This window comes from Pipra filicauda, unplaced genomic scaffold, assembly GCF_003945595.2.
Source record: "Pipra filicauda isolate LSUMZ 115617 unplaced genomic scaffold, ASM394559v2 scaffold264_size1072897_pilon, whole genome shotgun sequence".
NCBI lineage: Eukaryota > Metazoa > Chordata > Aves > Passeriformes > Pipridae > Pipra > Pipra filicauda.
This window is the reverse complement of record NW_024104381.1, coordinates 750848-771665: the sequence shown is the minus strand read 5'-3', so window position 1 is coordinate 771665 and position 20818 is coordinate 750848. Positions and strand designations below refer to the sequence as shown.

The window sequence follows — 20818 nt, the reverse complement described above, 5'->3', positions numbered from 1 at the left end:
CCCACGGACGGTTGGGTGTCTGTGCTCATCCCCAAAGTCGCATCAGCAGGCAGGAAAATCTTACAGCATGTGAGAAATCCACAGAAGCACAACAAAGACGCTCTGCCTCACGTCAGGCTCTGATAAATTTTGCCCTGGCTCCTGCCCGGGTGGAATTGCTGAGCCGGAGCCGGTCGGAATGGCTTGTAGGAACCTCGTCAGGTGTTCAGGGCTTGTGGAAACTAGGACATCCTGACTTGCCGCTGGCTAACTCCTTTGTGAGAGCCCAGCCAAAGTTTCTCCACCTCTAAATTGGGGTGTAATGACACTTCCCCCTCTTTCATGAAGCTTCAGCTCTTTCTGATGTCGGTAGGAAAATAAATCACCGCGCGGGATCATAAAAGCCATCAAACGGCAACCTGGGGTGAACCGAGCCGCAGAGGGAGGGAAGGGCGCGGGCGCTCGGAAAATGAGAGGTAGGAGCAAACCAGATGTCATCGGGAGCTCTTTCCCCTGTAGGGTTAATGTACCCCCCCCTTCCCCTCCCTGCCTGCCCTGGAATTCCAGCCATTGGCTGGCTCCCGACGTTTAGGCTAAAAAGCCTGTAATTAGGACCCCGGCTGCCGCGGAGCCAGTGCCTGGGCAGGCAGGGAAAAAAGAGAGAGGGAAAAAAAAAAAAAAAAGAGCGTTTCCCTGAGTGAGCTTGGATGTTTTCCTTTCGCTTTGCAAAGTTTTCCCAGCCCGGGCTCCATTCCCTCGCGTCCTCCGGAGCAGGGCGGGACGGCGGCGGCCGGCGCGGGGCTGGAGCGGGCGGCGGAGCCCGCAGCGGCGGAGCGCGGGGCCCGCAGCGCCGGGAAGGGGCAGGTACGTGCCGCTGGAAGGGATTGCCGGGGTCGGGTCCCCCAGCTACGAGTGGAGCTGGAGCTGCGGGAGAAGGGGATTGGGAGGCGGGGGCGGCGGGAGGGTGCCCGGTCGGGAATCGCTGCGAGGGGAAGAGGACGGGAGCGAGGGGAACGGGGGGATTTTGGCTGTTCTTCTCCGGGAGAAATAATTGGGGCCGGGAGTGATATCGTTGCCCCCGCGGCCTTTGTTTTCGGAAAAACGTCCCCTGAGAGCGGGAGGTGACGCCTGTTCCATCGTGCCAGACCCTGCCAGCCCGGAGCAGGCAGGTGCGCGGGCAGGGGGCGGGCAGGGCTGCCCGGCACGACGAGGGGCTCCGGGAAGGGGCGTTGGCTCCACCATCCCTCCTCTACCCGAGATCCGGCGGGAATGGGATGTTTTGGGGTCGGAGATGGAGCTTGGCCCCTTCACACATCGATGTGCTGGGCCATGATAGGATGGCCGTGGGGAGAAGTGGAGTGATGGGTCTTCATCCTGGTGGCCATGGGGACACGAAGGTGGTGGGTCTTCATCCTGGTGGCCGCGGGGAGAGGAGGGCTGGGGGTCTCTGTCCATACCTGCGGATGTACAAAGGCTGAGTTAGGGTGGGTTAAGGGGTTACTGCTCCCCGCCCAGCTGGGACACCCAGCCATGCCTGTGAGGTGGGGGAAAACACACCGAGAAAAGCCCTTTGCAGCACTGGCACATCATCTGGTGAGCAAACAGGCCACAGCATTGGCCACCGTCCCCTCTGGTGGCATGGAGAACACGGTGCTGTGTGGCAGAGCAGGATGCTGAGACCCCCCCCAACATCTGGGGGGCTGCACTGAGCCTGGCCCATGATCTGCTGTGCCCAGCCAGTGGCACCAAGCATTGCTGCACCTCGGGCCATCCCAAATCCAAGAGGCACAGCAGGCTCCTCCGTGAGACTGGCTCCAGGTCTCCAGCCTGGCTCGGGCTGTGCTGCAGGACTCGCTGCTCCAGCTCACCCTGCCAGACCTCAGCTTATCTCGCCCCAGAAGATGCATCTTTATTGCTCTGCATCTTTGTTCCACGCACCTTCATCGCAGCTGTGTTGACAGGAGCTCAAGCAAAAACAGGTTATCCCGTGGGTGGGGCGAACACGGAGCTGTTCCTCTGGAAGCTGCCAGTGCTGCTGGGCGCTCTAAGGGGATCAGGGCTTTTTGGTCACGGTGAGATGTTGTGTTTCCTGGGGGTTGTGGAGCTGGGGAGTGTTTGGTGGTTCTGAAAAATTGGCTGGAGGGGGTCTGGAAGTGGGTCTTCTAAGGTGGAGAGGTGGTTCTAGAAAAGCAAAACTGTGGCAGAGATGCAGATCAGCCCCTGTCATGCTGGGAACAGGGAGCCTGTGCTGAATTCCGAATGGGCTGGGGTGGCTGCACTCCAAGTTAATGTGTGACCTTGGCAGGAGAAGGCTGGGAGCCCACACATGCTCCCTCAGCCAGCTGGAGACAGGGGCTGCTCCCGGGGAGCCAAATAAGATTAATATTCCCAGGAATTTTAGCCGCTTGTACCCAGGGAGCTGTGCCTGCTTCCGATCCTTGGGAGAGCAAAGGGAGCAGAGCAATCACATCCAGAGGAGCTCCCAGAGGCTTTTACAGCAAAGGCAAATGACAGCCAGTGGCACCCAGCCCGTCCAACTGGTCTGTCACATGTCCCTTCCTGGGGACTCGCTGGCAGGGAGAAGCAACTCCCCAAAGTGCCACTGTGCCCCTGATGCCTGGTCCGGGCTCTCCCATCCCTGGGTTTGAGGGCAGGGGCAGGCTGGGAGCATCCCTGTATCCCAGCAGGGAAGGGCAATAGCAGGAGTGCCTGGAGGCAGCGAGGGAGGGCAGGAAGGAAGAGGGGACAGGGATGGGGAGCAGAGGAGACAGACCTGTTGGGGCTGCCTGGCTCTTTAGCATGGGAGGCGCGTACCTGTGTCACCGTCTGGGGCTAATTACAGGGACTTGTTTACAGCCCAGACGGCTGCCAGCCAGCGTAATCACATCAAACTGGGCTGGGCTGGGCTCTCCAGCACATCCCCATGGATCCACAGCAGCCAGCAGCCCTGCCCAAGCCACTCTCCCCCAGCATCACTCCACTGTGCCGGTGGCCCTGGGACAGGGTGCCCAGTGCCACAGGGCTGGGGCCACGCTGGCACCACCAGCCCCACTGAGTCCCTGGAGCATCAGCGGGGTCTAATTACAGCAAAGCCCCAGCAGATTAGACAAATGCAGCTTGGAGGCTTAATGAGCCAAGCACAGCCTGGGAATGCCTCCCACTGGGGAGAGAGAAACAGGGACACGTTACCCAAACCAGGCAGAAACAGAGCTGGGGCCGGACACTGAGCCTGCAGAAGTCCCCACTCAGCATCCTCAGGGACACACAGTCCTGCTTCTCCTGTAGAGCCAAGATTGCTTCCTGGCCCAGCAGTGGGCCCTCACCAAGCCAGCAAAGCCAGGGCTCTCCTTGAGCTGCAAATACAGAGTTGGGCCAGATTATTTCATCCCTATCCCAAAGCGCAGCTTTGAACAGCACCCTGCACCCAGCCCTGCACCCTCCTGTGCTGCCCCAGGGCTGGCAGACCCCAAAGCCCAGGAAAAAGCAAGCAGCCCTTTTGTTTTATCCCGCTGATTAGCCAATGTGCATCGTTAATCATTGACCCAGGTGCAGGGCAGGGAAACCTGAGCTGCCCGGGCTGAGCCCACCCACTCCCAGCTCCAGAGCTGCCACATCCCAGCACCCCAAGATGCTGCATAGGAAGGGGCACACTGGCAGCAGGGGCTGAGCTGGGGGTGTTGAAGGTGTTTAGTGGGAGCAGTGGGGATGCTGGTGCTGGCCAGGATGTCCCGGACAGTGCGGGCAGGGGGGATACACCGGTCCCATCCCAGTGCGGAGAAGGGAATGAGTCCTCATGGTGGCAGAGGAGTAGGAAGACCCAGGTAGACAGTTTGGGGGTTCCCACCCCTCAGCCCTGAGCCTGACATGAGCTTTTTCTGCATGGAAACACTTTCCAGAGCAGTTGATCCATCCATGGTGGGCGTTGCACTGGGTGAATCCAGGGGTGCCCTGGGGCCGTTTGGTCACACACCCCCCAAGCAGCAGTTCAGCTCCATCCCACCCACAGCCCACCTGCATCCCACCGGGGCAGGAATCATGGGTTGAGGGCTTCAGGCTCTGGGCTGGCGTCCAGGGAACCCCAGGAGCCACCACATCACCATCTCGCCTTTGTTTTGGAAAGCCAGGGCAGGAAGGAAGCGCGTGGTGGAAAGCGCCCGCGCGGGGAGGAGGGGACGGCTGGGGACGGGTTTCCACTGCGTAACCCCGGGCCAGGCGTGGTGGTGGTGGCTGGGCCAGCCGGGCAGGAACAGCCGCCCGGGGCGGAACAATGGCAGCCCAGGGGGAAGGAATTATTTTCCACTGAGTTGGGCTAAACCTCAGTCTGTTCCCACTGCCCCCGCTCAGGGCTGGGCCACTCGACCAGGGATTAGCCACCACCCAGCAGAGGACTGGTGGCAGTTGGGGAAAATCTCCTGCTGTGGACGAGCAAAAAGCCGGGGCTGTTTTCCAAAGCCTCTTCCAGCTTGAGCTCGGACACCTGGGGTCTTCCGTACTTGGCTTCAACCCATCACCATCACATCCCCTCCCAGTGCCTCCTGCTTGGCAGATAGAGCCCCAGCCCTGCTGAGTGCCTGCACCCTGGGTGTGGATTTGCTGTAACTCCCGCAGAGAAAGGAGCCCCCAGAAGCCCTTGAACTCCTGCAGTGGTTCAGCCAAAGGTCTCGAGGTCGTGGTGACACTGAGCATCCTCCTGGCTGGACCTGCTCCAGGGTCCCTCCCTGGGTCAAGGGGCTGCTCGTCCTGCTGCCACGTGGAGACAGATTACGTGTCCTGGGGATGGGTCTCTCCTCCCTGCCTCACCAAGGGTCTCACCAGCCCGTGCCCTCTCTCCCCAGCTCATGTCCCTGCCTCGCCCTGCATGGCCCCAGCGAGATGAGCCCCCGTCCTGCGGCACCACCACCGGCCTCCCTCCGGCCTCCTCCGACAGCGACTCCGGCTGTGCCCTGGAAGAGTACCCGGAACCCCCTGCGGACCCCGCACCCCCCGAGGTGGGCAGCACCCCGGTTCTCCCCCAGCTCTGCGGGTGCCATGCATGGGAGGTTCCCACAGCAGAGCCCTGGGATTAAACACATTCTAGCAATGCAGCTCAATCCCCCCCTAAAATTCTGCCTGTCTCTCTCTCCCGTGCCCCCCCCAAGGCCCCGCCGTGCCTCGGCCCCCGCTCGCCGCAGCCCGGCTCTCCCTCCGACAGGACGCGGCTCCGCGCCAGAGCCCTCCTGCAGCAGCTGCCTCCCCAGGACTGCGATGTAAGACACCTATTTTTGGGTGCTGCCCACCCCTGGGTTCCCCCCCGTGCCCCGCTCACCCTGTGCCCCCGTGCAGGAGCGGTACTGCCCCGAGCTCGCCGAGGAGGAGCGGCGGCAGCTGCGAGCGTTCAGCGCCCGCCGGAGACGGGAGGCCCTGGGCCAGGGGCTGGCACGTCCCGTGCCCGGTCCCTGCCATGGCTGCCCCTGCAGGAAGGTGAGGTGTCCCCCCCAGCAGCCGTTCCCTGGCGGGGATCTGTCCCCAAAAGCCAGCCTGGCCCCGAACCCCGCGTCCCTTTGCCTTGCAGTGCGGCAGGAGGCTGAACAAAGGCGACACGGGGATTTCAGTGTCTCGGCTGGGGGACCAGTTCTGGCACCCGTCCTGCTTCTCCTGCCACTTCTGCCACCAGCCGCTGGTGGATCTCATCTACTTCCAGCAGGATGGGAGGATCTACTGTGGCCGGCACCACGCTGAGCTCTTCCGACCCCGCTGTGCCTCCTGCGACCAGGTGGGTGCTGGGCAGGGGGTGGCTTTGACCTCCCTTCGGCCGCTCAAAGCCCCTGCTCTTGGCTGGGGGCTGCGAATCCAGCAAGAACCGCTGATGGGCAGGAGGAAATGTTCCTTCCTGAGCCTTGCTGAGATCCCCGTGCCCACGCCACGGGATGGGGGCTCTTCCTCGCTCCTCAGCACAGCAAAGCATCCTCCAGACCGTGGGTTCTCCCGCTGGGTGCTGAGGATGGGTTGTTTTCCCGCTCCAGCTGATCTTCATGGAGGAGTGCATCGAGGCCGAGGGCCGGCGCTGGCACCTGGAGCACTTCTGCTGCCTGGAGTGCGACGTGCCCCTGCGCGGGCAGCGCTACGTGATGAGGAGCGGCCGGCCCTGCTGCCGCACCTGCTTCGAGAGCCTCTTCGCCGAGCCCTGCCAGGCCTGCGGGGACCCCATCGGTACGGCCCGACCCCCGGCCCGGGGGGGCTGCCCGGCCCTGCCGGGTGGGCGGGGGGTGGGCTGGGAGGGCTGCAGAGGACGGGTTTTGGCACACGGGGTTTTGGCACACGGGGTTTTGGCACACGGGTGCGGGAAGAGCCTCCCCCTCACCTGTGGTTGCCCCCCCAGGTGCTGACAGCGAGGGGGCCACCCACCAAGGGCTGCACTGGCACGCCCGGGCCGCCTGCTTCTGCTGCAGCCTGTGCCGAAAGCCGCTGCGGGGACAGCCCCTCACCTGCCGCCGCGGCCGCCTCTTCTGCTCCGACGCCTGCAGCCTGTGCCAGGGCTCGTCCTCCTCCTCCAGCACCTCCGACTCCTCCGACTCGGCCTTCGCCTCGGCTCCGTCCCCGGACTCGACGCCCCTGTCCCGAGCTGGCCCGGCCGGCAGGACCACGCCGGGGTCCGGCGGCCCCTCGGCTCCAGGGGGCTGCAGGCAGCACGTGGAAGGGGCTGGTAGGATCCTATGGGGGGGAACAGGGGCAATTCCAGGCTCTGCTCAGCCCCTGGGTGCTTCATGGGGAACGTCCCACGGGGGCAGCCCAGTTTAGGGCTGGAGCAGCGGCGATGAGCCCCCAGCCCACCTCCCGTGGGAGGGCGAGCGGTGGGAGCTGGGGGTGGGCTGCTGCCACCCCCCTGATGTCCCAGGGCAGCCCTCGGTGCACGAGGGTCTGTGGGAGGGCAGGCTCAGCCTTCTCCTTCCTCATTTACCCTTGCTTTCCTTCTTCCAGAGGCGTTTTTGGATCAGGCCCCTGTGCATCCTGCGTTCAGGAGCCCAGAGGACCATGGAGCAGCTGCCAAGGAGCGGAGCAGCGATGCTGTGCACGCAGGACCACCAGCCACCCACCCCTCCGCCCCCCAGCCCAGCCCAGAGGGGCCCAGCGAGCCTGGAGCCTTGGGCCACCCGGTTTTGGGGGGCCCTGACCCCCGAACACCCACGGGCCATGGAAACCCCCCCTCCCGAGCGGGCACATCCTTCCCCCGGCACAGCCCCCGGTCGGAGCACATCGACCTGCAGGACATCACGGAGGAGGAGGACTCCTGGTGTCCCACCTGCTCCTCATCTTCGGACTCGGACTCGGAGGAAGAGGGTTTCTTTTTTGGGAAGCCCATCCCCAAGCCTGGGATGAATTCCCTGGGCAGGGAGCCCCCGGGGAAGGCTGGGGGCAGGACGGCCAAGCCCCGGGGCAGCAGCAAACACTGCAGTGTGTCCTAGCAGTGGGGACATGGGGTCCCTGACATCCTGCCAGCCCCTGCTGGGTGCTGCCATGGTCTCAACATGTTCCAAGTGCGTTTTGGACGTGGCCCAAGGCTGGTGGGAGAAGCTGCTGGGATCCTTCCCCCCCGGCAGCTGCTGGCAAAGCACAGCCTGCAATTCCTGCTGGCCTCTCCCGCAATTAGGAACAGGTAAAGCAGGAAGGGAGCAGAGCTCACCTGGGCTCCAGCGCCTCAGACACGGCAGCAGCTCCAGGGAGAGCGGCCGGTGCTCCAGACAAGGGCAGCTGCCTGCACCAGACCTCTGGGCCAGGGTTGGATCCTTTGGATCCTTCCCTGGGACTCCTCCTTGCAGGATGAGCACCACTGCCACGTGCTCTCCATCTCTGGTGCCACCGTGTCCTGGTGGCGCCGTGGGGAGGGACCAGGGGGGCAGCTCTGCTGCTGCCAATGACGAAGCTCCAATAAAGTTTGGCTGAAATCTGAACGCAGGAGGGTCACCCACTGTGACACCGACCGTGCCACCAGGGCAGCGTGACCCCAGGGGTGACCTCTGCCCTCTGCCACACCCCCCATGCTGGGTTCACCGTAGGAACCCTCCCTCACCTACCCCAGGAGAGCGGGATCAGAATGACAGCGGAGAGAGGGCTGCAACAAGAACAGGGTTTATTTTTAGATTTTAAACCAAGAACAACTCCCGGGGTTTGTGGGCACATCCCGGGGAATCAGGAATTGAGTGAGGAGACTGGATGGGAGGAGAGGGGCTGCTGCTCTCCCTCCCTCCCACCACCAGCCAGTAACACCAGCTCCTCCTTTGGCTGCACACAGAGGTTTGGGCAGGGCTAAAACTAAGCATACCCCCACCTTCCTCCCTCTCCAAGGGATATGGGACTGCCAACATGTCCATGCCACCCTGACCGGCAGGCTAAGCACCACCTGAGCACAGCAGTGCCCTGACATGGCCCCCCATCCCTCCCAGCCTGGCTGGAGGGGGGGTGTCTCCTCAGGGGCTGGGGGTGGCCGAGTCGTAGCTGTCGATGAAATTCTCCAGCTCCTGCAGGTGGTGGATCCGGCCCTGGCGCAGGTTGGCCCTGAGTGCCAGCCCCAGGGTTGCCTCCATGGAGGGCTCCTTCTGCAGCAGCATCGTGGCCACCACCGCGAAGTTGAGGCTGAACCGCTGGTACGACTGCAGGGCCACGGGGTCAGCACCCCAAACCAGCAGCACACAGCTCCCCTGAGGGATATTCCTCCCCCCACGCCCATTTTTTGGTCCACAACCCTCCTGGCAGCACCTGAGCCCCTGCAAACCCCTTCCGAGCAGCTTCCCCTGCAATGACCATCACCAGGAGGGGTTTCCCACTGCCCCCCAAAATGCCAAGTGCACATCCCGTCACCCAGCATCGCTCCAGAAGGTCCTGGGCTGAGTCCCCCTCATCCTGCAGCAGGTCCCAGACCCCCACACCCCTCAGCCAGGGGCCCCCAGGACTCACCAGCTCGATGGCCTCCTTCCTGGCGAGGACGGCGGCGGAGCGGAGATCCTGGCGGGATGGGGAGGGCGTCGGGAGGCTGAAGCAGAGCTGCTGCTGTCCATCCCCAGCCTGGGGGGTGGGAAAGGCAAGGAAAGATCAGATACTTCGGCAAGGGAGAGGGACTGGGCCAAACTGGGGCTGCCAGTACTGATTAGCCAGAGACTGGTCACCTTCTGAGGGACCTGCTGGGACTTTGGCTCCCCAGGGTTTCCCCCCTTCCCTTGGGTGCCCCCTCTGCCCCAGCCCCAGCAGGGAGAGCTTCCAGCAGATTTCTGTCCCCCATTAGGCAGTAACTAAGCTGCTCTGGAGTGCTCTCCTTGGCTTTGTTAAAGCTCCAGTCCCGGGGTTGTTCATGCTCCACACACTCCCCCACACAAAATAATTCGTTATTTTGTTGGCCTTTCTCCAGCCCTCTCCCATTTATTGGCATCAGGGGCCGATACGGGCTCTGCCTCCAGACAAAGCAGCTCTTTAACCCCAGCCCAGAATCCTGCTGGGGTTCCAGAGGGATCCCACTCCACTGCTCCTGCTGTGGCAGTGCCCCCAGGCCCAGGGGACCAGCCCCATGTGGGGGGCACCCGGACCCCGTACCAGGTTTGTCTCACTGGAGCCAGGAGAGTGCTGGGGCTCCGGTGAGGTCCTTGGTGAGGTGCAGAGATCAGGACAAGCCTGGCTGGGCTCTGCATCAGCTTCTGCTGCAGGTCCTGGCAGGACCTGAGAGTTTTCAGGTGGCTGAAGGCTCTCGAGAAGCTGTGGGAGAGAGAGGGGCTGGGGGAGAAAGGCAGGGGCTGTGCAGGAGGGGGCAGCCAGTGCTGCCAGCACAGCCCCACCTGCAGCAGAGGCCTCGAGGGGCTCTCACCTGGGGAGGGGGACACGCCACAGAGCTGCCCCATGCTCTGAGACCCACCCCACCGTGGGCAGCTTCTGCCTCGGCTTCTCCAGCTCCACTTGGCAAACGCTGCTCTCCCTGGGAATGTGGGCTCAGCTCAGCACCCACCTCTGCAGAGCAGCTGGATGCCGGGTGTTCCCTCTCAGTGGGATCCAGAGGGGCTGGTGGGCTGTGGGGATGTGACCCATCACCTGTGCCAGCCTCGGGGACAGCTGGACTGCCCCGCTCTACCTGTGCAAGGAGTTACAGGTGCGCTGCAGAGCCCACGGCGAGGGCGAAAAAGGGTCTGGAAAGGGGAATGTGCCTCCTCCCAGGCACTGAATTTGGGTGGGAATAAAAACTATCCATAGGGGAAGCAGCGTGCTGCTGGTGGGGAGGATCTGGGGAGCCCTGTGCTGACTCTGTGCCGCTCCCTGGGAATCCCATACCTCGAGGTGCTCCCCTGCCCCGGCAGAGTTCTCCTCCAGTGGGATTGGCTCCGCTCCCAAAGCACAGGGATCCTGGTCCTGGCTGCCCAGAGGTGTCTGCTCAGCTCCTGGCTCAACCTGGGGACAGGCAATGGCGTGAGACTGGGACATGTCTGTCCTGGGAGAGGAGCTGTGGGACAGGACCCACGGGGTGCTGAACCCCAAAGGAAACCATGAGGCTTTGCAGCCCCAGAGAAGAGTCCAGAAAAACTCCCATGCCTGGCAAGGAGACAGCGAGGTGGAGAGTGAAAGGGCTGGACGAGAGAGAGGAGGGAAGCATTACAGTGGCCGAAGAGCCCTGGGGGTGCAGCCCCCTGCCTGCCCCGGGAGCAGGGGAATCTCCTACCGGTGTCCCCGGAGCCGCCTGCTCCGGCCCCGCAGCGCAGGGATCAGTGGCCGGGCTCCTTGGAGGGGTCCTGGCCGGCTCAGGGGTCTTGGGGACCTCCCCACTCCCCTCTGGCAGGTCCTGGGGGAAACCACAACACCACACAGGGCTCAGACCGAGCCCCCTCGGGTCACTGCTGGGAACTGGGATGGGGGGGGCAGGTAAAACCCCACAACCTGGCTCTGTTCCGGCCTCTCCACAGGACCCTGGGGGGACACGGGTGGCTGGGGAGGATCAGGGGGCTGCAGCTCTTTCCTGGCCGCCGGCTGGCTCGTCTTGGGGCGGGGAGGAGAGGCCCTGGAGGGTGGTTTGTGCCCTGCAGAGCGGGAAACAACGGCAGAGCCAGCATATCCCTAGCTCTGCTCAGGGAGATGCTGGAGAGCACCAAGGAAGCAGGAACGGGGGCAGTACAAACCTCTGGGGGGTCTGGGACCCCACCCACACGGGATCAGGGTCAGCTCCCGGCGGCTCCTGCGAAGGTGTCGGCCGTGTCTCCCCCTGGGGGGGTCACAGTCCCAGGGGGGGTCACAGTCCCAGGGGGGGCCCCCACCATGGAACCCCCCTCGTCTCCTGCAGCAGTAAAGACAGCCCCGGGGCCGGGGGGCACTTTAGGAAGGGGTCTCCAGTGCAATCCCCCTCTACGCTGAGCAGGGCCAGGAGTGTCACCCCGTGGCTGTGCCCCCACGCAGTGCCCACCCCCAGCGCCCCTTCGTGCCACCCCACAGCCACATGGACCCCCCTGGGCACAGCACTCACCCTGGTGGGCCAGCAGGATGCCAGGGTGGGGGCTGCTCCTCCTCCAAGGGGGGTTCAGGACAGGGGCCAGGCTGCCACTCCTGCAGGAAAGGGGGTGGGTTTAGACGGGGAATGGGACAGGGAATCCTGCGACAGCAGAGCGGAGGCTGAGCTGGGAAACCCGTCCCCACGCCCTGTCCTTGTCACCAGGGCAGTGAGTGGCCCCTGCCCCATTTACCCACTCCCCAGCCTCAGTCCTGCAGCTGCTACCACCCCCCAACCCACAAGCTCACCGGGAACCAGTCCTGTGTGAAGTCCTCCTCAGGTCCTCTGCCAACCCAGGGGGGAGGGGGGTAGTCGTGGGGTGCCCATATCCTGTCCTCCTCCTCCTCGTTCCAAGGGATGCCATTGGGGCCAGGGAAGGGTCTGGGACCCCTGGGATGACACTGCAACAAGGAATGGTTGCCCATGAGGATGGTGGCACACTGGGGACACTCACAAAGCTGCCACCCCCTCAGCCCATCTGCCCCTCACCGGGTCCCAGCCCTCTCCAAAGTCATCCACAGGTCCTCGGATTTCTTCTCTGTCATCCCAGGGGGGTGCTGGGGGGTAGTCGTGGGGTGCCCATATCCTGTCCTCCTCCTCCTCATTCCAAGGGATGCCATCAGGGCCAGGGAAAGGTCTGGGGTCCCTGGGGCTGGGCTGCAATGGGGAATTGTAGGTGAGGACAGCAGCTCACTGGGATGTTCTGGCTTTCCTGCTGTTCCCCCTCCCCACTGAGACCTCCAGCTCTTTCTGCCCCTCCTGCTCCCAGGGGAGCCCCTGATTTTGGTTACCCTGGATTTGTAGGGGAACCTCGACAACACCTTCTTGTAGCAGGACACAATTAGGTGAAACAGGTGAAAATTTCACCTAATTGCAGAGTTACCAGCGGTGGAGGGGGAGTCACGCTGCTGGTGGTGTCCAGGAAAGCTCAGAGCAGCCTGGCTCAAATATCCCAAAATTAAACACCACGAGGATGTGAAACCCAGCGTGTCCTGAGAGCAGCTGGCACTGGAGGGGATGTGGGGGACAGATGTTTCCTGAGAGGAACCAGAGAGCAGAAATAACTTATTTAAGGATAAGTGGAGTTGTGCTGAGCTGGCAGGGCTCCCCCAGCAACGCCTCACTGACACTCCGTGGTTTCATCCTATAAAAGCTCAACCCCACCTTCTAACAGTGGGATTTCCAGCACAGTCCTCCTAGGAGTGCGTGTGGATTCCTCCCTGGAGCAGGGACACCCCTCAAGGTCCCTCCCCGAGGCTGAGCCAAAGAGATTTGTGTTGGTCTGGGTGAGTAACATCAATCTCTACTTAATAATTATTAATTTAACTTTGAAACCATTGATTTAATAAACAATGCACTACAGCAATGGTTACAACCATCTATAACATGATTAAGGCCCTTCAGTCTAATCATTACCACCAATGGAAATAAATAATTTATTTTACCTATGTAAATGTATTTGTTTTGCCATTCTTAACCCTGCGGGAGGGAAGTCGTGTGAAGCCTCCATTACACCCGCATAATCCTTCAGGCACAAGCTTCTGACCAAGTCTGGGGCTGGATCCACGTGTGTCCAGACTCCTCTGTGCCTGGGGGCTCCAGGGGAGCGTGTCCCTGAGGAACTCTGGCTGAGGGTCCCACTCTGCCCGTGGCACATCCCCCAGCCCCTTACCCGGAACCATCCGCCCCGGCCCCTCCTGCGCCGGTGCTTCCAGGGCGGCTCATCCCAGGCGTCCTCGGGGCCGTGAGGGGGGCACGGCCCTGCTCCTGCTCCATCCCCCCACGGGCAGGGCTGTGGAGAGAAGAGAGTGGTGAGACCCCCCCTGCACCCCTGCCCCGGCCGGCTGCTGAGCAGGGATGGGGAGGCAGGAGCCCACCCGCCTCCTCTGCTGGCCGAGGGCCCAGATTGTTCCCAGTTCTTCCCCAAACCGCAGCGATGTTCCCCACCCTCCTCCGTGCCCCGAGGGATGGAGCAGCGGGTGCCCACCCTCGCCCCCCAAAGCTCCTCCGCTCCCACCCGCCCTGGCAGTTCCCAGAGCGCCCAGACCCACCTACCTCCCTGGGGAAGCCCCTCCTGCAGCCCGGCGGTGGGAACATCCTGCCCGAAGGACGTCCTGGCCCCTGTCCCAGGAGAGGGAGAGGGGCGGAGAGGGGCCCTCGGGGGTGTGGGATCCGCTGGAAGGGAGAGGTGAGGGTGAGCACAGGGTGAGCACGTCCCACAGGACGTCACTGCCGGCTCGGGAACACTGCCACCCGGGTGCCACCCCGTAAGGGGGGGACTTTCGATTTCGATGATCAATGGAGCATAGAGGGGGAGAAAGTAATTCTATTAGGATGTGAAACCAGCCAGAGTATGTACAATGTTATTTTATTGCACGAGTTAGCTGTGAGGCCCATTTTGTCTTTAGCAAGTTAACTGGATGTCCCCCATTATCAGAGCTGAGTTCCTCCTTGGCTTGGCTCCTTACTGCAAGATAGACACAAACAGCCTTGAAACAGAGTGGTAGAGGTCGTACACAGGGGTGAGAAAGATGATGGTGAGAGGAAGATGATGTGGGCAGGGGTCGCTGGCCCCTTGCCCTACAAGTAGGGCATGCACAGACTGTTGCTATCAGGTGATGAACGGGTGGGGTTTGGCTGCCACCTTACACTACGTCCTGGCCCTACGTGGTGCAATGTAGAGCTGCTAAAACAGGGTGTCAGGACTGCTGGGGTGAGCGATCCTCATCCTGCCATGGAGACTGTGTTGTTCTACCAGGACGCCCGCTAAGCACGGGCACCGACCAGCTGCTGCAGATCCTGGCAGCCCTGGCCTGTCTGTGTGGGTAAGCACAGCTTATTGAGAGAAACCAAAAGTTTTATATCCTCTTCTGTATCCCTTTAATTCCCTTTTTACTAGTCAATACTGTAATAAAAGCTGTTTGTAGTATTGTATGAATGCCAACCGATAAAGTAGTTTTTTTGTATTCTTTTTCAGCTTTTGATTCTCTTTGCTAGTAGTTTTTTTTTTTTGTCCCTGCAATAAAAGATTTTTTTTTTCCTGGTAGTGTTTGAATGTCTGTTGTACTTGCCTTTATTCCGGGCATGCATTCAAAGGAATTAACACCCACGGCGCTCCCGGAGCGCTGGGACACCTCCAGAGCCCCCCGCCAGCCTGGCATCGCAGTGGGGTGCCAGCCCCGCTCCAGGTTCCATCCCTGCTCCCACGGGACGGTCTGGGCTCTCCACAGGGACGGGGGATGCTCCGACCCCAAACCGCCCAACCCCCGGCGGGCACTGAGCTGCAGAGCCACCCTCGCCCCGGGCACCGTCGGCAGGGACCACCCCGGGGCAGGGCCGGAGGGAAACACAAAAAACACGCTTTTGTCCCTAAATTGCGGTTTTACCTGGCACGGCAGTCTCGGGTCCTGCAAAGCAACACTGAAGTACGGAGGAGGGTGGGTTGGCGTGCCCTGCAACCCCGAACCCCAATCCTGCACCCCAACCCCACACCTATGCACTCCCGACCTGCAGCTCTGCACCCTAATCCTGCACCCCTACACCCCAATCTTGCACCCCTACGCCCCAGTCCTGCAGCCCCACACCCCGCTCCGCTCCCTGGGGACGCCGGCTCTCCCCCAGCCTCTGGTTCCACTCCAATATCCGGCGGAACCGATCCCCTCTCCGAGGAGCTCTCCCGGAGCGCTCCTGTCCCTCCCCCTGGCAGTTTTCCCTCCTCTTCCCATCCCGCTAAAAGCACTGATTCTGCTTCCGAAAGCCAACACTCCTCACCGAGGGGGCACAGCCCTCCCAGTGCCCGAGGGTGCGCAGACCCCGGGCAGCGCCGCTTCCCTGATCCCCAGGACAGCCAAAATCCTCCGGGAATCTCGGGTCCATCAGCAAACCGGCCTCAAAGCGGAGCGGGACGAAAGACCCTCGACCGGCGCCCCATCAGCCCCTGGGTCTCACCCGACCCCACCTCTGCGGAGCAACCCTGAAACGCGGGTCCTGCACCCCCAGGGTACACAAAGGGCGTCCCTGCACCCCCAGGGCATGGAGCATCCATGCAGGAGCGGATCCTGTACCTCCAGGGCATGGAACAACTGTCCAAGGAGGTTCCCTGCACACCGTGCGACCCCCCCCCCCCTCCAGCGCCTGCCACCGTCCAGCATCACCTGGATCAACCACACAGTCCCCGGGATGCTCCAAGCCTTGTGCCGGGATATTTGGGGGGGCAGGGTTGCAGCAGAGCCTGCAGGGTCGAGGAGGGGAAAGGAGAAGGGTGAGGGGGTCCGGAGAGCCCCGGCAGGACGGGACCCTCCCATCGCACCCACCTTTGCTGCCATGCGGGAGGAGCGGCCCCGGCACGCGGACGGGCCGGGGGCTGCTGGAACTGCCCGTGTCCGTCACTTCCCAGCCTGTCCCGATCACCTTCCAACGTGTCCGTCACTTCCCAGCGCGTCCCGATCCCCTCCTGCCGCTGCAGCCGGGTTTGGGCCCCACTTGCAGCATCACCGCTCCCCAGCAGCCCTGGGGACGAGGCTCAGAGGGTCTCCCAAACTCTCTGCCCATCCAACTCACCACCTCCTGCGCCGGCCGGGCGCTGGACACCTCTGCCAGGCGCCTCCAGCCTCTCCTCCCCCTTATCTCCCTGTATTCCCCGCTGGCAGTGACGCCCCCGGACCTCGTTAGCAGTGGGCAGATGTGTTGGTACCAGGTACAGCCATCCCGCCCACCCCCGGTCATTTATCACCTTCCCCTGCTCCGAGAACACCCGCGGCAGAAGCGGGAGGTCTGGCTGGGGAGGCCTGGGGACGCTCTGATAACGAACTGGTCTGAACTGGTCCGCCCAGCAGTGCAAATTCCTGCATCCGCACGAGGTGAAGACGGTGCCGTGACCTTGCAGGCAGGAACAGGGGAGGAGATAAGGGCGGAGAGGGGAGGCTCCGGCTGAGCTCGCTGATCCCAAACGCCAGCGAAGGAGGGGATGAAAGGGAAAACCCGAAGTGTGAGGGGGAGTAAAACCCTTCCAAGAATCCAGACGAGCCGCGCCGGGTGTGGGGCCGGGGCAGCCCTGGGCCCGTCGGAGCTGGCCGCTTCCCAAGGCTGCTCCCACCGGGCAGATAACACACAGCTCTCCAGCTGGCCCCTTAATGAGAGCCCCTAATAGCCCTAAATCAATTAACTAGCTGGGTGGATCAATTAGCTCGCTGGGATTTGGGAAGGGGATGCAGCAGCAGGGACAAATGTGGACGGACAGTGTGGCAGGACTGTTGCAAACAGTCTGATAAAATAACGAGGTTGGATCGTATGGAAGAAGTAGCTGTGATTAAAAGGTGGAAGATGGCAAAGCACCGTGTGTAGGTTGTTGGGAGTGTTGTGTTGGAAGTGTGCAACCACAGAAACCCCACCAAGAAGTTACTGGACCATTTATGCTGCTTGGGACCCCCCTTACCCTTCCCTTCCTGATTTGAGTATCACGGATTCCAACCAGGAGAGCTCAGTGGAACTGACCAGGGATTGTTTCGGAATAAAGATCCATAACCTAGGGAACCAGTCACTGTAAAAGTTACATTTAAGAATGGGCTTAAGTAACAGAAAAGAAGTATAAAAATGACACACGGAACACCCCAAAAATGTGCAGCTATTGGGTTTGGGGCTCAGCCCTGACCCTCTGCCTGGGCCAGGCTCCCTCGGCAGGTCTGTCCCCCATTTCCCAGACACAGGAGCTCGGGAGCAGAACACAGGGGACAGTGGAGGTCGAGGCTCCATCTCAGTGTGTTCATCTGCTCCCAGTTTGCCCAGCAAACGCCCTGGCTCTGCTCCCAGTTCTCCCAGCCTGTCCTGCTGTAACCAGCCGTCATGGTGACCCCGGCTCCGTCCGGGATTGTCTGTGGAACCACGTAATCCAAGAGTATGAAATGGAGGTGGGGGGCCCACAATTATGACCTGAGCAGCTGCAGAGGTGGTGAGTGCCCCGGTCAGCACCGGTGCGGGGTGTTCCTGGGGACCCCGATTGCTCCAGGGATCCTGATTGTTCCTGGGAACCTTGACTGCTCCCGGGACCCCCACCTGCTCCCGGGGGGGGACCCTGAATGTTCCTAGGAAACCCCGACTGCTCCAGGGAACCCTCTCTGCTCCCAGGGGCTCCCAAGTGCTCCCGGGAGAGCCCCAGCTCTTCCCGAGCACCTCGACTGCTCCCGGGGGGAACCCTGAACGTTCCTAGGAAACCCCGACTGCTCCCGGGAATCCCACCCCCCCCGTGCGGCTCAGCTCGGGGGCTGCCCGGCTGCGCAGCGGGGGTTGCCGAGCCCAACCCGGACCCGGGGGGGGCCGGGAAGCCCCGCGCTGATCCCGATCCCGATCCCGATCCCGATCCCGGTCCTGGTCCCGCTCCCGCCCCACGTGGCGCCGAGCGCCGGCAGTGACGTCACTGAGCGGCCGTGACGTCACGCGGCCCGGCGCGCGCTGGGGCAGCGATGGCGGCGGCGGCGGGACCCGGGTCGGGACCGGGAACGCCGGGATCGGGACCGGCGGCCGTGGCGGCCCCGCCGAGGGGGCTCCGCGCGTGGCTCCGCAGCGCGTTCCGCTTCGCCACCGACCGGAACGACTTCCGCAGGTGCGGGGGCAGCGGGAGCGGGGATGGGATGGGATCAGGTCCGGGACCGGAACTTAGATCGCGTCCGGGACTGGAACCGGGATCGGGAGCGGGACCGGGATCGGGAGCCCGCGGTTCTGTCCCGGCAATGGCGTGTCCAGCAGGAGCAGGGCAGGGATTGTCCCCCTGTGCTGGCGCTGCTGGAACCTCAAATCCTGTGTCCAGTTCTGGTCACTCAGTTCAGGAGGGACATGGAGGGGCTGGAGCGTGTCCAGGGAAGGGAACGGAGCTGGGAAGGGGCTGGAGCAGCAGGAGGGGCTGAGGGAGCTGGGGGGGCTCAGCCTGGAGAAAAGGAGGCTCAGGGGGGACCTTCTGGCTCTGCAACCCCCTGACAGGAGGGGGGAGCCGGGGGGGTTCGGGCTCTGCTCCCAGGGAACGAGGGACAGGAGGAGAGGGAACGGCCTCAGGCTGTGCCAGGGGAGGCTCAGGTGGGACACCAGGAGGAATTTCTCCATGGAAAGAGTGAAGTTCTGAGGCCTGAACAACAGGCCCTGAGCCAAAGCTGACCTCTTGATGAACCTTCCAACAAACGTTACTTTTGTCTGCATATCTGCTCATTAAGGAACTGATCATTAGTGAAAGAATTTATTTATCTTTCCATATTTAGAGGCCGGTCAAGGCCATGGAATCAGATGCCTGGCCTTGTTTGGCAGGAGATGAATGGTCAAGGTTGACTCCCTTGGTTTTCCCCCTTGAGCCCTGGCTAGGCTTTGGGTGGAACCCAAGAGGAGAAGGAAACCAGATGTTTCTGCACTAGAAGCTATGTAAACTTGCTTTTTCGATAACATAAAACAATATAAAAGCTGGAGTCCAGGGGAGGACTGGACGTGGCACTCAGTGCTCTGGGCTGGGGGACAAGGTGGGGATCGGGCACAGGCTGCAGTCGATGGTCCCGGAGGGATTTTCCAACTGAAATGACTCTGGGCTTGCAGGAACCTGCTGGTGAACCTGGGGCTGTTTGCTGCCGGGGTCTGGGTCGCCCGGAACCTGACGGACATCGACCTGATGGCCCCGCAGCCCGTCCCGTAGAGCCGGTGAGTGCAGGGGTCAGGGGGACTGGGCGGGATCTGGGAAGGTGGGAACAGCTGTGCTTGGAATCATGGAATGCCCCAGGTTGGAAGGACCTACAGGGATCATCCAGTCCAACTCCTGGCCCTCACAGGACACCCCAACAATCCCACCTTATCCCTCAGGGCGTTTTCCAAACCCTCCTGCAGCTCTGGCAGCCTTGGGGCTGTGCCCACTGCCCTGGGGAGCCTGGGCAGTGCCCAACCACCCTCTGGGGGAAGAACCTTTTCCTGAGATCCAACCTGAGCCTGCCCTGGCACAGCTCCAGCCCTTCCCTGGGGCCTGTCCCTGCTCCCAGGAGCAGAGATCAGAGCTGGACTCGTGAGGAACCTGCAGCCCCCTGAGGTCTCCCCTCAATCTCGAGGCTGAACAAACCCCCCAGATGTGTCCTGACACCCCCCAGGCCGGGGCTGTCCCCGTGTGAGGTGACACAGATGAGGAGTGACCAGCGGGACCAACCCCTGAGCCCGCCCCAGGCCCCAGGAGCACCAAAGCCCACACGACCCAGCCTTCACACAGGGTTGTAAAGCTGTTACTAAGCTGCCACATGCCAGAACCCACCTCCACTAACACTGCTGAATCCCTGTCCCAGGAATTCCTGGAGCTGCAGGGAGCAGAGCTCGCCCTCCCAGCAGGACCGGAGCCGTGTTGGGCCGCGACGGGTTCGCTGCATTCCTGGAAGGACGTCGTTCTCCTCCCCTGCAGAGCTGCTGCTCCCAGTCCCTCCTGTCCTGCTCCAGGCAGTGACAAGAGGGAAAGATTTAAGGCTGAGAGGAAGAATTTATTTCCAGTTCATTCCTCAAGGCACAACAAGAATGGTTTTCTCAAGGATGGTTGTGGAATTTCCTTCTGTACCGCTCCCAGATGTTTATTAAAGTCTGTGGAATAACGACATGGCCCTCTGGAATTTCTTCTTCTTTTTTTTTCTTTTAATAAGAAACTTCAGCTTACAAAAACAAGGTGTAAAAAGAGTAAAGATTTACAAAAAAATCATAAAAACATGATTTATATTTCACACCCGAGAGACAAAAGGGCCAAGCCCAGCCCTGGGGCTGCACCCGAGACCCATCCACTGATCCTGCAAAGGAAAATCCAAACTGGGACGAGCCCGAGGGGAACTCCAACCACCTGGGTTCCTGGGGAATGTCCCTGTGGAATAAAGCTGGGGTATGGAGAGGAATGATGGCTGTGTGTGGGAGGAGAAGCCATTTGGTGTTGCATAGCATGGGGTGCCCAGGGCTGAGGCTGGAACAGTCCAGCGGCCGGGGGACGAGGGAAGCACCACTGGGAGCTGGGATTTACTCACAGGGGACACACCAGCTCCTGGGATTTACTCACAGGGGACACACCAGCTCCTGGGATTTACTCACGGGTTACACACCAGCTCCTGGAAGGTGCTGTGGAGGAGCAGGAGGAGCTCCCAGCCCTGAGAGCCGTGGCAGTGGGGTGCAGCATGGCTTCACATTCTTTGGACAGTTTCACAGGGTTTTAGTTCAGGACATTCTCCTGGAGCAGCTGTTCCCACGTCTGGAGGACAGAACTGCCCCTCACCTGCCCCCCCCCCCCCCCCCAAAAAAAACCCCTCACTCCACTCCCCATAAAAATCCTTAAAAATGCTGTTTTCAAAGCTGGTGTTTGGACAT

At 61.8% G+C, this 20818-nt stretch overlaps 3 protein-coding genes across 4 annotated transcripts; 2 read left to right on the top strand and 1 right to left on the bottom strand.

Moving 5' to 3' along the window:
- The first annotated feature begins 656 nt into the window (after positions 1-656).
- On the top strand, positions 657-7907 carry PRICKLE4 (prickle planar cell polarity protein 4). The gene is made up of 8 exons (XM_039382305.1): positions 657-843; positions 4815-4967; positions 5118-5225; positions 5302-5439; positions 5531-5731; positions 5982-6168; positions 6338-6661; positions 6937-7907. Exons 2-8 carry the CDS (start codon positions 4818-4820, stop codon positions 7419-7421), a joined length of 1593 nt encoding a protein of 530 aa, XP_039238239.1. The 5' UTR covers positions 657-843; positions 4815-4817; the 3' UTR covers positions 7422-7907.
- A 162-nt stretch (positions 7908-8069) lies between these two features.
- Positions 8070-16193, bottom strand: LOC114001693 (basic salivary proline-rich protein 1-like). 2 transcript variants are annotated; one of them, XM_039382301.1, is made up of 14 exons: positions 15784-16193; positions 13526-13645; positions 13143-13262; positions 11960-12127; positions 11719-11871; positions 11447-11526; positions 11106-11260; positions 10867-11006; positions 10652-10771; positions 10267-10383; positions 9857-10069; positions 9541-9699; positions 8911-9018; positions 8070-8606 (listed from the first exon to the last, which is right to left on the bottom strand). In XM_039382301.1, the coding sequence occupies exons 1-14, from the start codon at positions 15793-15795 to the stop codon at positions 8424-8426; spliced, it is 1848 nt and encodes a 615-aa protein (XP_039238235.1). In that variant the 5' UTR covers positions 15796-16193; the 3' UTR covers positions 8070-8423. The 2 variants fall into 2 exon arrangements, with proteins under 2 accessions (XP_039238235.1, XP_039238236.1); XM_039382302.1 differs by lacking the exon at positions 15784-16193 and adding an exon at positions 14857-15058 and having other exon boundaries at positions 9541-9717; positions 9809-10069.
- Positions 16194-17925: 1732 nt separating this feature from the next.
- Positions 17926-20069, top strand: TOMM6 (translocase of outer mitochondrial membrane 6). The gene is made up of 3 exons (XM_027746951.1): positions 17926-18068; positions 19040-19141; positions 19768-20069. The coding sequence occupies exons 1-2, from the start codon at positions 17929-17931 to the stop codon at positions 19134-19136; spliced, it is 237 nt and encodes a 78-aa protein (XP_027602752.1). The 5' UTR covers positions 17926-17928; the 3' UTR covers positions 19137-19141; positions 19768-20069.
- The last annotated feature ends 749 nt before the right edge of the window (positions 20070-20818 follow it).